This window comes from Lissotriton helveticus, chromosome 6 (assembly GCF_964261635.1).
Source record: "Lissotriton helveticus chromosome 6, aLisHel1.1, whole genome shotgun sequence".
Classification (NCBI taxonomy): domain Eukaryota; kingdom Metazoa; phylum Chordata; class Amphibia; order Caudata; family Salamandridae; genus Lissotriton; species Lissotriton helveticus.
The window spans coordinates 426,893,972-426,910,961 of NC_136067.1; the positions used below are offsets into that span (position 1 = coordinate 426,893,972).

The 16,990-nt window shown below is 49.1% G+C and overlaps 1 protein-coding gene across 2 annotated transcripts in view; it reads left to right on the top strand.

Annotated features, from left to right (window-relative positions):
• RNASEH1 (ribonuclease H1) overlaps positions 1–16,990 on the top strand; it is a 797,310-nt gene that overhangs the window by 122,976 nt on the left and 657,344 nt on the right. For both annotated transcript variants that reach the window (XM_078647871.1, XM_078647872.1), the window contains exon 3: positions 7,058–7,252. In XM_078647871.1, coding sequence (XP_078503997.1) covers positions 7,058–7,252 — 195 coding nt within the window. The remainder of the gene's footprint in view (positions 1–7,057; positions 7,253–16,990) is intronic.

The following is a 16,990-nucleotide window of genomic DNA, read 5'->3' on the forward strand; positions in this document are numbered from 1 at the left end:
CAATGGCGAAGGTAGAGGCTCCAATACACACGCCTCCTCCTCCAACACCAAACAGTAACTTCCCTACACCCCCGACCATTTAACTCCATTCGTGGGGCATCTTTTTACATTTCCTACTCGATTGGCAGTCCATAACTACAGACAAATGGGTACCGGAAATTATTGGTTCTGGTTCTTGCCTGGAGTGTAACAACAATCCTCCAAACATTCCTCCACGTTCACACAAACTGTCACCGGATCACTTACAACTCCTCAAACAAGAGGTTCAGTGTCTCCTTTTAAAAGGGGCTATAGAGCCTGTCCACTACAATACTACGGGTCGGGCGTACACTCCTTTGACTTTCTCATACCCAAAATAGAGGGTTCTCTCACACCAATCTTAGACGTCAGAGAATTAAATCTTTACATACAGTCAGACCATTTTCACATGGTAATACTTCAAAAAGTGCTCCCACTCCTGCAACAGGGCGACTTTCTCTCTACTCTAGACTTAAAGGACACCTATTTTCATGTTCCAATACATCCCGCTCATTGCAAATTTCTCAGATTTGTGGTAGCAGGCCAACATTACCAGTTCAAGGTACTCCCCTTCGGAGTCACCACTGCTCCCAGAGTCTTTACAAAATGTCTGGCAGTAGTCGCTCCTCATCTAAGAAGACAACACCTTCATGTCTTCCCCTTCTTACTCATCAAAGCCAGTATGTATCCAAAGTGTCTCCAACGTACTCACAGGACACTACAGTTACTGCACCAACTGGGGTTCACAGTCAATATGTTGAAATCGCACTTCCAACATTGAAAATTATCTAGGAGCCACTTTAGATACTCAAAAGGCTCCTACCTTTCCCAATGCAGCCAGAATTTGCAACATTCAGGTGCTAGTTCTCCAGTTTCAGTCCAATCACTCGCTTCCAGCTGGAGTGTATATGCAACTACTGGGAATGATGGCATCTTGCAGCATGATCGTTCCCCATGCCAGACTTCACATGCGTCCCCCTACAAGACTGCTTGGCGAGTCCGTGGAACCAATCGTAGGGCCTGTTAACCCATCAAGTGTTGGTAAGCAGCCATACTCCTCGCTCTCTGCAGTGGTGGGACACACACACAATTTATTAAAAGGACTGCCTTCATAGACCCAGTTCCAGAGAAATTGCTTACAGCGGGCACATCCTGCACTGCCTTGGGGGGGCTCATCTTCAGCACCAAACAGTGCAAGGCCTGTGGAGTCAACATTAAAAATCTCTTCACATAAACCCTCTAGGGCTGCTAGCAGTCTTTCTAGCGCTCAAAGCATTTCAGACTCACCTGTTTTGGCAAAGCTGTCCTAGTTTGTACCGACATGACAGCTATGTATTACATACAAAAACAGGGGGGCACACTCTCTCCAACTCCACATTTGGAGGTGGGCCATTCACAACAAAATCTATCTCCTAGCGGAACACCTCCCAGGAGTGAACAATCTGATTCCCAATCTCCTCAGCAGACAGAGACCGCAAATACACGAATGGGAACTTCACCCTTAAGTTCTCCTCCCATACTTGCAAAGTTGGGGAGTTCCTCAAATAGATTTTTTTGCCACACACCAAAACGCAAAATGTTGAAACTTCTCATCCAGGTACCCACACCTGCTGTCCAAAGGCAATGCACGGTGGATTAACTGGTCGGGGATATTTGCCTACGCTTTTCCGCCTCTCCCACTCATTCCATTAGCGGTTTGGAAACTCAGGCAAACCTCCCTCATACTGATCCTAGTAGCTCCCACATGGACCCGTCCACCGTGGTTTACAACCCTGTTGGAGCTGTCACTAGTTCCACATCACAAGCTGCACCTCACATCTTGTCTCCTCACACAGAGCCATGGAGAATCAGACACCCAGATCCCAAACAACTGAATCTCGCGATCTGGCTCCTGAAGTCATAGTTTGGTTATCTAAATCTCATACCAGACTGTATGAACATCATCAGAGAGGCCAGAAGGCCTACTGCAAAAGCCTGGTATGCAGCCAAATGGAAACATTTTGTTATCTATTGCAATAACCACAACATCCACCCTCTTGATGCTTCAATACAAAATATCATTTGTTACCTGTTACACTTGCAGCAGTCAGGATTATCTTACACTTCTATCCGACTAGATCTTGCTGCAATAGCTGCGTGTCTACAAAATAGGCAGCATTTATCGGTTTTCAGAGTTCCTGTAATCAAAGCTTTCATGGAAGGAATCAAGAGTTCTACCAGCAAGTCTTCCAACTGCTCCAGTGCGGAATCTTAACATAGTCCTCACAAGATTAATGGGCCCACCGTTTGAACCCATGCATTAATGTGAGCCACAGTTTCTTTCCAGGAAAACTGCTTTCCTCATTGCAATCACTTCACTGGGGAGAGTTGGTGAACTACCGGCACTAACTATACAAGAACCCTTTTTCCAACTTTACAGGGATAAAATAGTTCTTCGTACTAACCCCAAATTTCTATCTAAGGTAGTATATGCCTTTCACATCAATCAGTCAGTTGAATTACTGGTATTCTTTCCTCAACCTGATGCTGGCAGAACGAGCTCTACACACCTTAGATGTCAGAAGAGCCCTTTTATATTACATTGAAAGAACAAAATCATTTCGTAAGACTAAATAACTTTTCGTTGCTTTTGCACCACCACACAAGGGCAATCCCATATCCAAGTCGGGCATTGCCAGATGGATTGTTTAATGCATTCAAACTTTTTATGCAAATGCACAGAGAACGTTAATAATACCCCCTAGAGCGCATCCCACTTGCAAAATAGGTACTACTATTGCTTTCCAAGGAAACATGCCCTTAGTTGACATTTGTAAAGCTGCAACATTGTTTACACCGCACACATTCACCAAACACTATTGTGTAGATGTGTTAGCGAGACAACAAGGTAATGTGGGCCAGGCAGTACTTGGAACACTATTTCAGACAATTCCAACAGCTACAGGTTAGCCACCGCTTTGAGAGAATACAGCTGTATAATCTATGCAAAGCATGTGATCTACAGCTCACATGCCTCGAACTGATTGCTTACCCAGTATGCATCTGTTCTTGGCATGTAGAGTTGTAGATTCACATGCGCCCACTCGCCTCCCCGGGTACCTGTACCTGTTGCAATTCTCTCTTACTCTATATACAAATGCATGGACATCTCTATTCTTTACTTACTAACTCCATTCTCACCCTCAGCGGGAAAACAATCTAACAATGGAGTTGATGCCCATGCGCACTATCACCGAAGGGAGGAGTCACCTACCTTGTGACTGGAAAGACTTCTTCGAAGAAAAACAACTTGCAAACATCCGGACCCAACACTAGACAACAGGAGTAAGCAAAGCATGTGAATCTACAGCTCTACATGCCAAGAACAGATGCTCACTGGGTAAGTAACGTTATCCTTACTCTGTGATGGACTTCACTGTCAAACTCCGATGCGTAAAATCGCACCTGTACTTGGTAACCTGCACTGATTTTTCGGTGAAAGTAAAAAAAAAAAAAATAATAATCTTCCGTGACAGAATCACTGACTGCCCCAACCGCATCGCGCCCCCTCCCCCATATCAACACCAATAAGGTCAACAGCAAACGTCTCAATTGGTAGCTGAAGGAACTCAAGGATTCCAAATGCTGCTTCAAACAACTTGAAAAAAAATGGAAACTTAACAAAAACACTACTGCAAGATTCGCATACAAAGCTGGCCACAAACTACTAGATACAAAGAAAGGAACCCTTACCCTCAGGCTCAAAGCCAGCTCTATCAACTGCAACGTACGCTTTGCCATTGTCAAGAAGTTATCCAATCTCTCTGCAGCCAACATTGACAGCGCCCAATCCCAAACACTCTGTGGTGCCCTCTCAAACTTTTTCGACCAGAAGATCGCCAAGGTCTCCCAAAAATTCGACCCTCGGCACACTGAGCTGAACCTCCTCGACCAGCCGGACTCCACCACCAAACAGAAGATCAACAACTGGAGACCCCTCTCGAACATAAACACCACCAGCCTGATGAAAACCATCCATTCAGGAGCCCCCTCTGCCCCCACTTCACCTACAACCTAGAAAACAGCATAATCTCCCTTGCTGTCACCGCAATCATCTACTCTTCCCTAACCTCTGCCACATTCCCAGAAAACTGGAAAAATGCAAGTCACCGCACTGTTGAACAGTCACTGGACCCAAACACCCTCGTCAACGACAGACCCATCTCACTCCTATCTTTCCCAGCCAACGTCCTGGAGAAAGCCATCAACATTCAACTCTGTGACCATCTGGAGCACCACAATATCCTCGACAGATCTCAATCAAGCTACCGCCCCAACCACAGCACTGAAACTGTCCTTGTCACAGCCACCGATGACATAAGAAGCATCCTTGACTGAAGAAAAACAGCCAACCTGATTCTCCTCCCTTCTCTGCATCCTTGGACACAGTCTCCCACAAAACAATCATCATAAGACTTCACATTCTGGGCATCCATGGGCCAGCCCTTCAGTGGATAGCCTCCTTCCTCACAGAAAGAACACAATGCGTGATACTACCACCCTACACCTCAGAACTCCAAACTCTCATCTGTAGGGTTCCTCAAGGCTCGCACCTCTGCACATGCTCTTCAGTGCAAACATGGCACCCCTCGAAGACCTTGTCAGATTGCACATCATAAACATATTCTTACACGACAACGACATTCAGTCCATTTTTCTCCCTAACTGACCGATCCAACACCACCAAAACCAACTACACCCAACTGCATGAGCAACGTTGCATCATGGATGAGTAATATCTGCCTCCAGCTCAAGTCAGACAAAACGGAAGTCTTGATTTTCGGAAACAGCCACTCCCCTTGGCATGCCTCATGGTAACCATCCGAAATGGGCTCCCTACTGATCATGTCAAGGACGTTGGGTTCATCCTAAATACCAACCTCACCCTGAATAAACAGATCAACGCTGCCTTCTCATCATCTTCTGACTGATATGCAACATCTTCAAATGGATCCTATGAACACCAGACTCTAATCACAAGCACACTCTAATACGGAAATGCCCTGTGCACTGGAATCCTAGTCCTCGTCCTACGCTGATTCCAAACCACTCGGAAAATCGTTGCCAGACTTATTTTGGACATTCCACGAAACTGCCACAGCACCTCAAAACATTCCATTGGCTCTCAGTCCAGAAAAGATGTAATACAAGCTGCACACGTAGGTCTGCAGAGTCCTACACAAATTCAGACCAGCACACTTCATCCACTACCAACCCACCAAGCACCTTAGGTCGGTATTCTAGGCTTCCACATGAACCCACTGCATCAAGAAGACCAGATGTGTGGGCCGATCCTTCTCGCACCTCGCAGCCAAAGCCTGGAACGACTTACCTGTACACCTCACAACCACATCCCCCTCCATGGACTTCCGAAAGAAGCTCAAGACCTGAGTCTTCCTGAAAAAATATTCATTATGCCATCTACCCTCCTTTCTTGGGCCCTCGCCCTACTCCGCGCCTGGATACCTTCGCAGGTGATTACCTGCACTTTACAAATCCACAGAACATAATTTGGTAAATTAAAAAATCATTATCAAGAGTGAAGTGAAGTATGCTTTTGACCTATTCGACTGGCCTCTAACCATGAATCAGTGAAAATGGTTTGGGCAAAGCTTTTTTTCAAAGCAGAGTGAGGACGGTTAATGAGGCTGTTACTCATCCATTTGCATAGTAGAGCCTGCTATTGTGTAGTTCCTACTAATCCGAGGGACCTGCACGTTTGTTGGACAACATAAACTTTGGGTGAGGTGCCTAGACTCATTCCTAGCACCCACGCAGGATATGTTGGCCTACAGACCAGCTAGTTCACAGTGCCACCGTAAGCCCCCTAACTACCAGGGAGCAAATGGTTCCTAGCAACCACTGAACATGATAACCCTGACCCCTCAGGATCGTGGAAACAGATCAGAACCTTTTGCTTGGTCACTAGTGCATACTTATGCTCAGAGAAGTATACAGAGAATACACGCAAGGACATTTCCAACATATTTATCGAGCCAGCGTTATTCTTTTATAAAATATATGTGCTTCAATGATGAGTAGAAAGAGGCAGATGAAAGTTATTACAAGCTCCAAAAGAGTAAATAGTTGATACAGTTCTACCATGGTACTCAAACAGTGTTTCTATGCAGGCATATAAACAAGGCAGTAATCTGGCGTACTCCTACTATGCAAACCGTACTCGGAGTGAACCTAGAGTGTGTGTAGGTGTGGAGCCAAGAATCCCCCCAAGGGACAATCCGACCCCATTACCAGGCCGGAGAGAATATAGGAGCCCGTACTGGTCACAAACTGGACTCCCCTCAAGGAGATGTGTGGTGAAGTCTCAGCAGGCAGCGAACCTCTGTCATCTGAAGTGCCTCATCTGCTAATCTTTGGGATGCTCATTATTTACAATAGAAAGCATTCTTGTGATGTGCGTATAGATTAGCGATTGTATGGATATGTAGATAGCCCTGTTGCCCCGTGGATGAAATTAGAACATTTGAACATACAGCATCAAGAGGCCTTGTACATGCTTCTTGAGGCATCATGATAATGTTATGCGAAGCTAGCTGTGTAAATAAAGTAGTTTCAGAGAAACTAATCCAACATTGTTGTGCAATCAAATATCTGCAAAAGGTCACAGCAGAAATGTTGTGCAAAATTAGGACAATGTAAGAAAAATGTTTAGATCCGTTACTTGGGCCTACCCTGAGCACATAATACTATTTACTGTGCGGTGGCAGGATTTCTAAATGGGGCACACAAGCAAGAAAGCTTGGTATATTCCTCTTTACCCTCTTAAATTCAGCCCTTGACCCACAAAAGGGTGGTTGTGCAGGAGTGTCTTGAAGTAGCCTTTTGAGTGGTGTATTTTGCTGTTTACTATAGTATTCTTTGTTTTTCTAAACTGTTTTTTTTAATTGAATGCAAACGTATTGACTTTGACTTGAGTAGATTTAACATTCATTAATGAGTTATTAAATTGTACAGAAACACTTTTTCAATTTGTGTTCAGTTCAAGAAACAAATGATGTTCACCTGCCTGTAAAATGTGAAAAGAAGGATATAAAAATTGAAAAGTCCAGTCCAAAGAAGAGAACACATGGCCAGATTTCATCTTTACCTGAAGTGCAATCCCAACCGAAACGTCCTCGGTGCATCAAACTTTGTGATGTACCACAGCTTGATGAGAATAAGTTTACTTACATGGGTATGTATTAATGGCTTTTGTTTCACATTAAAATGCCCACTCGAAGCCTTCGTTACACTTGTAATAGAAAAAGTAGAACTTTGATAATGCTGCACAAACAAATTACAAAATGTTAGTTTAGGAAGTCAAATAATGTATTTATGTAATTTACCCTATATGTAATTTAGAATGACAGACCATATGCATAACAAGGGCATAATTTCACAATGGGAAAATCTTTCCCTCCTCACAAAACTTTGTAAATCAAACTGGTTGGGAAGTGTGGCATAGATTGAATGTAGATTCAGCAGAGAATTGGATAGTGTAAATAAGAGTTCGCTTTACAGCATCTTGTAGAATTGCAGACTGATGACTCTAATGTTGCAATAGCATGTTCAGTTCCTGGAATGATGGCGCACTGCTCATTTCCATAAAATGCAAAGCACATTGCACTGAATGCTTCAAGGATGTGGAATCTAATAACTTATCTACTTGTCCATGGAATGGGTAGCTTCATAAATCTACTTATCCTGTAAAAAAGAAAATCCACTCGTCCCTTTGGTGTCATGTAGCGCGATGTGGCTGCTATCTCATTATACAAGAGCTCCAATAATAGTCTCTCTGATTATGCCACGCATTGAATGCTAGCAGTTCTCTTATTTTTCCACCTTTCTGGGGCTGGAGTTGCGGTAAGCAATAGTTCCAGGCTTGAAATATTCTTTTGGGTCCTATTTAACTACTAACCTTGCACGATTTAGGATTTTTCACCAGCTCTTCTGTAATCTTTTCCCATATTGAGAAAGGTAGGAAATTTACTCCCAATAATAGAAGTAAAACGTCTTCAGGTATGGGGAAAAAAGTGGTTGACGGGAAAGTGAACTTGTAAACATCCTACAGATTTTCGCATTAGCAAATCTACAAATGCATATTTACTTGCGCTAAAATGCAGTTTCACAAACCTTTTCTGGGAGTACAATTTCCTGGCCTGCTTCTGTAAATTCTTGTGAATTCATGAAATCTGCATTAATACATGACATATACCATGGGTGCACTTTTGTGGCTTTCTGAAAGAATAGGTCCCTTATTAAGTCCGGTGTTAACTAAGACTTTTTTTGTATTTATCTATCGGCAGGCTTTACTATGAGTGACCACATTCAGCTCATTCATAAGGACCATATCTGCATACCAAGTAGTTTTGTTGAGCGCCAGAAACTACTATGACAGTATGTGCTTTTTGAGACCAAAAACTATTTTTGTCAGTGTTTGTTATAATGTTGAGGGCCTGGCAGCTCCCAGAACTAGAACGTTTTACAAAAAAGTGTCAAAGCAAAAAATGTATTGACAAAACAAAAAATCTGTGACCACCAGTGTCAGACCTATTTGCTTAGCCAATGCTTGTTTCTTATTGTTTCCCATAATCTCAATTATGAGGCTTTTTTCGCCGCGGCCCTTTGGGCGTGGCTCACTGGCTGGTAGGTCTTTCAGTATGTCTTCAAGGCCTTGTACGCCTTCTGTAGTGGGTGCCGGCTCCCCCGGGGCAGGTGCCCCCGCCTGGCGCCCCTCTACCCGCCGTTTGCCAGCGCGGAGGCAACTAGGGCCCAAATGACAGCCTACGCTGCGGCGCTGCAGGCTTCATTGGTCTGTGGATCCCTTGCCTTGCGCGGGGACTTCAGCGGCGTCGCCGGTGATCTGGCGCCCAAGGTTTCGGCTTCAGGTTGTAGGAGGGTGGCGTCGTCGATGTGTAGTCCTTCGGGGCTTCCCTCACGGCGCCTAGCGTCCCTGCCTCGCCGAAAATCCCTACAGGGCTCCCTGTGGTGTCTCGGGTGATCACCGGGACTCAGGGTTTGTCCCAGAGTCCCTCTTGATTCTCTGAGCTGGCGGCTGCCTCACCAGAGGTCGAGCCGGCGCGGTTTCGGCACCGGGAGCCTTTCCTCCCTGGCTCGGATGGAGTCGCAGGTGGAGGTCGGGGCCTGGGGCGCCTTCCCGAGTCCCTCTCGGTCCTCGGTGCGGGTGGCTCCCCGTCTGAGGTCGGGCCGGCGCAGTTTCTGCACCACGCCTTCGCCGGTCCGGCGTCGGCCTCGCCCCATTCTCCAGGAGGGCACGTGGTGGCAGGAGTCGGCCCGGCGCCACGTAGGCCCACTCCGGCGCCGGTCAATGCTGATCAGGCGCCGATGGTGGACTCCACGGAACCGCGCCGGGTTCTGGATTCATCTCCTGAGGTACCTTCTTCTCCTGAGGTCCGTCACCTGCTGGTGTGTTCCTCCCCGGAGACAGGGCATTGTGTAGTTGCCTTTTCACCGGTATCTTCCAGGGAAGGCTCTTCGCCGTCCCCACGGCCTAAATCCTCGAACCCTTCCTTCTGTGGCTCGCGGCTGAATTCTCCACCGGCATCTCCACCCTCCCCTGGGGCCCCTCAGGTTCCCCATTCATCTGTGGATCCTCCTATATGCCGAGGCTGGCTGCTTCCCCCTGGACTTGGGGATGGGCGGCTCAGTCTGCAACTGTCCCCCACGGAGGAATTACTTTTACCTCCGTGGCGCCCTCCTGAGGCCAGTGTTGCCTTTGTTCGGGCTATTTCCATGGCAGCTGGTATTCTGAGGATGGGTGAACCTGTCACTCCATTTCCTACAGACAACCTCTTGGAGATTCTCCACCAGGGCTCTGGTGGACGGGAGTTGCTCCTTCCCTTTGAAGTGTCACTCCATAATTCTCTTATGGGGGCTTTGGGGCGCCCTGCCACAGGCGATCTGGTGCCTCAGGCACTACTGCACCGTCATCATCCTGCTCTGCACGACCCGGTCTATCATTCTTTCCACCCTTCTACTCAAGGCGCTCTACTGCTCAATGCCTTTCCTTATTTGCCTGTGGTGGTGTTCTCTCCGTCTCGGGAGGCCCGGTGGTTAGATTCATGGGGACGTAATGTCTTCGCTACTTCCAGTGCTGCCTTGAGGGCGCTTAACACTTTGTGTGTGCTGACCAGTGCTGCTTCCAGCCTGTGGGATCCTGTGGAGTCCCTTCTTTCTCATGTCTCTTATAAGGGGGCCCCTGCTGATCTGCGGGGCCATGTGTTGGATGGTAGAGAGTTGGCCGCATTTATTCTTCGTGCGGCTTTGGATGTTGCACATGCTGTTGGCCGTTGTTGGACCCGGCCTCATGGCGTGGTCCTACCCCTCCCGCATGGCGGGCCCAGGACGACATCGGCCCTTCACCGGGCCACGGGCGCCCCCTTGGCCCGTCCCTACACGGACTACCGGCGAGAGCAACCACCCTGACACACCACAACTCTCCCCCCTGGAACATGGCGGACCCTGAACGCCCCAACCCGGCCGGTCCGGCTCCCACTCCGGACCACCCCTACGGGCCCGACTCCATCTTGGACCCACCAGGTTCCAAGCACGAGGCCTCGCCGACTCCATCTTGGGCCCATCACGTCCCGAGCGCGTGGCCTCGGCCCCGGCCCCAGCGAAGCCCCAACATCGAGGCACCAAGATCCCCCCGGGTGGCAGAGTGGCCACTCGACGGATCCCGGAGGAGGGGAGTTTCGATGGCCCTCCAGCCGTCCCCGGACGCCTGGTATCGATCGCCCTCCGGCCTCCCTGGGTGCTGGCTCCACCCCCCTGCTGGGTGTCTGGACACCATCATCCCGGCCCCTCTGACACCCAGGCGAGAGGGTCCGGTCATCAAAGGACTCCAGTCCTATATCTGGGCCAGCCCCGGAGTAGGACGGGAGTTGTATCCTGGAGTCGAGAGCCCTGCTGACGCTGTCGTGGCTGACCCTGAGACGAACTCAATACCCTGAAACCTGCAACCATCTCTGGAGCCTGCTGGCGCTGCCGCGGTCCATCTTAGCTGAACCATCTTGGGAACCTGCTGGCGCTGCCGCAGTCCATCTTAGCTGAACCACCTTTGGAGCCTGCTGGTGCTGCCGTGGTCCATCTTAGCTGAACCATCTTGGGAACCTGCTGGCGCTGCCGCGGTCCATCTTAGCTGAACCATCTTTGGAGCCTGCTGGCGCTGCCCCGGTCCACACTCGCTGAACCATCTCTGGAGCCTGCTGGCGCTGCCGCGGCCCATCCTCTCGGAACCCCCCCGGCTCGAGGATTGAGAGCTGTGCGCAGGGTACCCCTTCCTTTCTCCGTACTAAGACTGTCCCGCTACCCTGTCCTTTGATTACGAGACTTTACAGATCCCCCGATCTGCCTGTACATATTGTTGAAGACAAGCAACCTTTATCCTTGATAAAGCTTAAGAATCATCTTGTGTGGTGTCCATTTGTAGTGGTGTGATTACTCTGCTGTACGAATCTAGGAGAGGACCCTCACCCAGGAGGCATCTCGCTAACGCTCGGTCACTTCTAGACGGAGGGATGGACCTAGGGGAGGTCAGTCAGACACCTTCTGCCTCCCCGGGATCGCCTTTCTAACAGCCGTGCTAGGGCCACTTCTGTGGCTCTTCGTCGCCATGCTTGACTACGCGATGCTGTTTTCACTGAAAATATTAGAGAGCGTCTGGTCGACCTCCCTTTTGACGATGTCCTGTTGTTTAATACTCATTCAGACTCTGCCATTTAGCGTGTTCTTGCGGGGCTCCGTCCTCCTCCTCTTCAGTAGGTTGGTTTGCTGATCTCTGGGGGCTTGGTGGGAGACGTTATCCCACTTGCTCCTGATAATTGGTTTTTGGGGGCTGTTACACTTTCTGTGAGGGATACTGTGCCCTCGGAGTCCTTAGTTGGCCCCGCTCTTCAGTTGGCTGCTGGTTCAGCCCCTTTTTTAGGTCTCGCGCCTAGACGAAAGCAAAAGCGAAGCTTTTACTGTCTAGTGCGAGACAACTTATGTTGTCACTTTTGGGGGAATGTGGACAGCAGACTGCCACGTGCTTTTTGTGGCAGAGATTTGACCTCGTGGGCGCGCACGCCCAGGCCGGCACCGTGCACGTCCCCTGCCACAGATTCCCTGAACGCACACGCAGGCAGGAAGGCACACACACACACACACGCACACACACACACACACACACCCCTCCCCCTACTTCCCCCCACTCACCGGCACCCTCGCCGCACACACACAGGAGCGCACCTACACACACGCACGCACACACACATACAGAGACACCCCGCCGCAGCCACCGCATACATACAAGCCCCCCCCCCCCCCCCCCCCGGCCGCCGCCACATACATACAAGCGCCCTCCCCCCCCCAAGCCCCACTTACCGCCATTCTAAACTCTTGCAGCCTCCGCGGGGCTCTCCCTCGGGCATGGGAGCCCCGCGTCACCAGCACTGCTTCTCTCTGTGGGCGCGTGCGCGGGCTTCCGAAGATGGAAGTCCCGCCCCATGGAAGTTTTCGGTTTCGCTGTCGGAGCTGATTTTGCTGGGAGGAGGGGGAAGGAGCCAGGTGCTGGTCCCGCGTTGGCACACTTGTTGCTGCTGCCACTCTAGAGTCGGCACAAGAGGAGCGCACATGTAGAAGACCTCACAGACCACAAGAAGAATCCGTGCCAGCAATCTCCACTGCAGCACAGCCACCCTTGGTAGCCCTCCAAACCACTAGCATAGCAGAAGAGTACCCTTGCAACCGATTTCTACCAGGAAGCGAGGCTACTCAATGTTTTCTCCCAATTCATTCTAAACCGTTTTTTTCCCCAATCAGCTTTCATTTAATCTGCCCCGGCAGCCAAGGTGCAGCTTTTCAGCGCAGCCACTGCAGCTCACCTGTGATGAGCAGAGCAGGTTTAGAACACAGCGAGTGGAGGTGAAGCGGACTCCACTGCCTGATCTGCTGTGCCTAAAATTAGCATAATTCAACATAAGCAAGAGTAAGACTGATGAAACTATTAGAAGGCGCAAGGCCGCCGTCGCCAAGGTGCCTATCGCACGACACGGATGCTGCTCACACTGACCTATAACTAGATGCAGCCTGTGTCACTCAGCACACAAGAAGCACCGTGGTCTAAAACAAAATCCTGATAATTTCCCAATAGGCAGGTCACTTCCTCTAAAAGGTGTGCATGCACTCAGTCACATGTAGGACATGCAACAGTTTTCTCCAATCCTACAAAAGGCTAGGCTGTTCAGCAATCTAACTTCTACTACATAGACAATACAACATCAACGCTAAGCAGTTTCGCTATAGATAACAGAGTGACTCAACATTCACACAATTAAAAAGAAGCATTTGCAATGCAATAGGTCGCGCATTTACGCTATTCCCATTGTAGATGACAAAGCCTTTTATTTGTTTTAAAAATGAAAAAAAAAATAAAAGGCATTGTTATTTACAATGTCAATAGCTCAAACTTTTGCAAATGCGAGACCTATTGCATTGCAAATGCTTGTTTGTACAAATGTGTTTTCTGGCTGACTACTAAGCCTTCTGTAGTTTGTGCCGCAGGTCTATGATTTTGTCCTTTGATGCGGGATTGTTTTTTCCCTAAGAGTGTCTCCCATGCTTTCTTGGGACGTGTCCTACCCTATGTGGGGTATATGTAGCTATCGTATAGCTCTGTCTTATGCAGGGAGGGTGTGGACTCCCCCTGGCGGGTTCATCGCCCTTCTTGGTGTTGCTGTATTACGATGGTGCTGTCTTTGGTCCTTACTAGGGCGTGGCTTGCCCATCTACGGCGTTGCGCCGCGGTGTTTTGCCCCTTGCTTGCTGTTTGGTCTGGGCCTTTTTTCTGGTGTTTCTGAGGGCATAGTTTCCTGTGTTGACGGCCTGGTCCGTCCTACGTGTTACTCCTCATCTTCTAGCTGCTCTCACTACTTAGTGGATCGGTTCTGTCCAGGGCGGTCCCCTTTAGGGGTTGTTCGGGATGGTTTACTAGCCTTGCCCTTGTTCTGAGGCCGACGTGGTCCGGGCATTTAGTTTCATGGCGTGCGTTGTCAGCAGCTGGCTGCCCCTGCCTGCTCTTCTGTTCTGTGGCCGGCGGCCTTTGCTTGGGCCCTGGCACTCCTGTTTTTTTGTCCTACGGTGCCATTGTTAGATCTTATTCTTCTGCCTGCCTTATTGCTGAGGCGCTGTTCTGTCTTGACTGCAAGCTATGAGGGGCTCGGCTGCCCTCTTCTCTGGGTTGTGTCCCAGTGGAGGGCTTTGCTGTGCTTCTGCCCCTTCTCCTTGGAGTCTGCAGGTGGCTCTTCTTCCTCTGCGTTGTCTGTACCTTGGGGCGATCAGTGGAGGTCTCTGATGCATTGACTGGGCTTGAGGTGGTCTGGCCTTCTTCGTATTACCCTTGCTTCTGTTGGTGAAGGCTTGGTTGCTTCTTTATCGTTATGACACATCCCCTGTGGGGCTGGTTTTCCTCCACAATGCTGAGGTTCTCTTCAGCTCAGGGCCTGTGACTCATCCACTGTTGCGGTGGACGGGGCTATTTTTCCCTGTCCCCATGACTGTTCCCCTGTTGGGGGTCTTGTGCTCTTCTGAGCTGGAGTGGTCCTCTCTCAGACCCTCCTCCCCTTTGGGTATTGCTAGGGTATCTATTGTGCGTTAAGGAGTCTGCTGCTAGTACCCTCTATCAGATGTACGAGTTACTTACCTTCGGTAACGATGTATCTGGTAGAGACGCTTCTAGCCGCAGATTCCTTCACGACCCACCCTTCCTCCCAGTTTCTGCGAGGACCCTTCTCGGTCTTCTGCACTCGCCTGCTTCTGCGAGTGCCTTTTTCTTACTCCCGCCCTAGGTGGATGCTCTCGTTGTTGTTGCTCCATTCCTTCTTTTCTGGTGATTGGCGGGCGAATGCTTGGGTACTTCTGCGCCCATGCATTTGGTCTCCAATGTAGGGTTTGTTGTGTCATGCTTCCTTCTGTTGCTTGCACTTCTGACTTCTACAGTCCTTGGGGTGGAGGTCCCCTGGCTGGGCCTCGACCCTCAATTCCCTTTGGGAGACCCCCCCCCCCCCCTCCCTTGCTGGTGTTGTTGGGGGATGACTTGTCCTTGATCTTCCATTCTGGCCTGGAACCCTTCTAGCTCTGGGTGGTGGTTGCAGCCTTCTTCGTCTGCTGTGCCCTTTCTTTTTCATATGCTTTCTTCCTCCAGGGAGGCTGTTAAGTTGGTTGCAAGCTTGCTTGCAACCAGTAGTAGCTGTACTCTATTCTTTCATTTCATGACTTAGTGCCTTGGTACCTGGCACTATTATGGATGGTGCTGTTCCTCACCATTCGGTTCTTTCCCTTCTGTATAGCTGGGTGTTCGCACACTGTTCCAGTATTCTCACCGTTTTGTCTGTGATGGCTTCGCGTTGTGGCGTGGAAAAATTCTCCAAAGAAAACTGACGTAGGCGCGCCAGGGTGGGACTTGTGTATCCTCGCTGAAGTCACAAACGCGGTTGACGGCAGGGCGAAGTCACTTGGTGCCGTCCCCCCGGTGCGCAGGGATGCTGTGGCAGAAAAGTTTTCCAGATCCCGTCTCATGCCTGGGGGTAATTCTACATTAAAGGAATCTGCGGCTAGAATCCTCTCTACCAGATACATCGTTATCGAAGGTAAGTAACTCATACTTTACTTCCACACCCAACAGCAGTGCTTTTTAGACCTACAAATGCTTAGACTAGTGTGGTGTAAACCTTCAGCATATACTAAGCAAGTACAGTACGGGCAGCAGGGCAACCTACATAAACACATACTTTCCTTCGAGGCACAGCAAAGTCATCACAGGCAACACAAGGTTCCCTTACACACTGAAGAAGTACAGACGCATGCTGGTGGAGTACATTGTATTTCATTGCTTCATGTTGACAAAAACATTGAATCTTGTCTGACCGAGGCCCTGTGTGATAAAGATTAAATGCTAGTAGTAAACACTATATTGTTGTACGTGTAAGTAAATTATTTTTCTTTTAGTGCATTATGAAAATACATTGCTTGTCTTTGTGTACATGGCTCATTTATGTTTTGTCAAGCAGTGAAGTATGTGTGCTGCAGTAGAAGTGGTACATCAGCTGAATTATGGCAACCATTGCTGTTACAAAATCTATACCAGTCACTGTCAGCAGGACTGCGTTAGGTCAGTCAGCATACTCTGGTGTAAGACTTGCATCGGGCAAAAATTCGGTCAATGCATTTCCTCCACACTTGTTCCAGATCCCTCCTTCGAACTCCTACTTTGAATGTTGGTAGTGCCTTGCTCGGTTCCCTGGTTATACCAACCATTTTTGCTTCAAATCTTTTTGACCCAGGCTAAATTCCACACACATATTTAGACTCCATAGTAGAATGCTTCAACAGGGTCTAGATGAAGAGGTACACGCATGTGATAAAGCTACTGCAACAGGGCTATACTGTAACACCTGGCCAAGCTCTTGCTCACTGAATTCACTCTGAAAAGGACAAGGAAGGTGTCTTCTGCGGTATCGCCTCCATTTAAAATACACTGGACTGGAGGCTTTGTGCCTATATGATAGGAGATGTTGAAAGTCGATGAATGAATTCTAAGACTAACTCCCTTTTTAGGTCTCGCCCTGGAATGAGCATCCAAAGGATGCGTCCAGGGTCGGAGACGTATAGTTAGCTGTCTCGAGGGAAGGAAGGACGAGAAGGTGTACGAGCTTTGCTTGCATTTCACTGCCTGCACGCGCACCGCCACTCACGCATGCGCACATACACAGCCACACCGCCACTCACGCATGCGCACATACACATCCATACACAGGCACACACACCCCCGTCGCCGCCGCACCTACACGCATACACAGAGACCCCTCCACACACACCAGCCCCTCTCCTCCCGGCTCCACTCACCGGTGTCTGGCAGGCGCTCCCCGGATCTCCA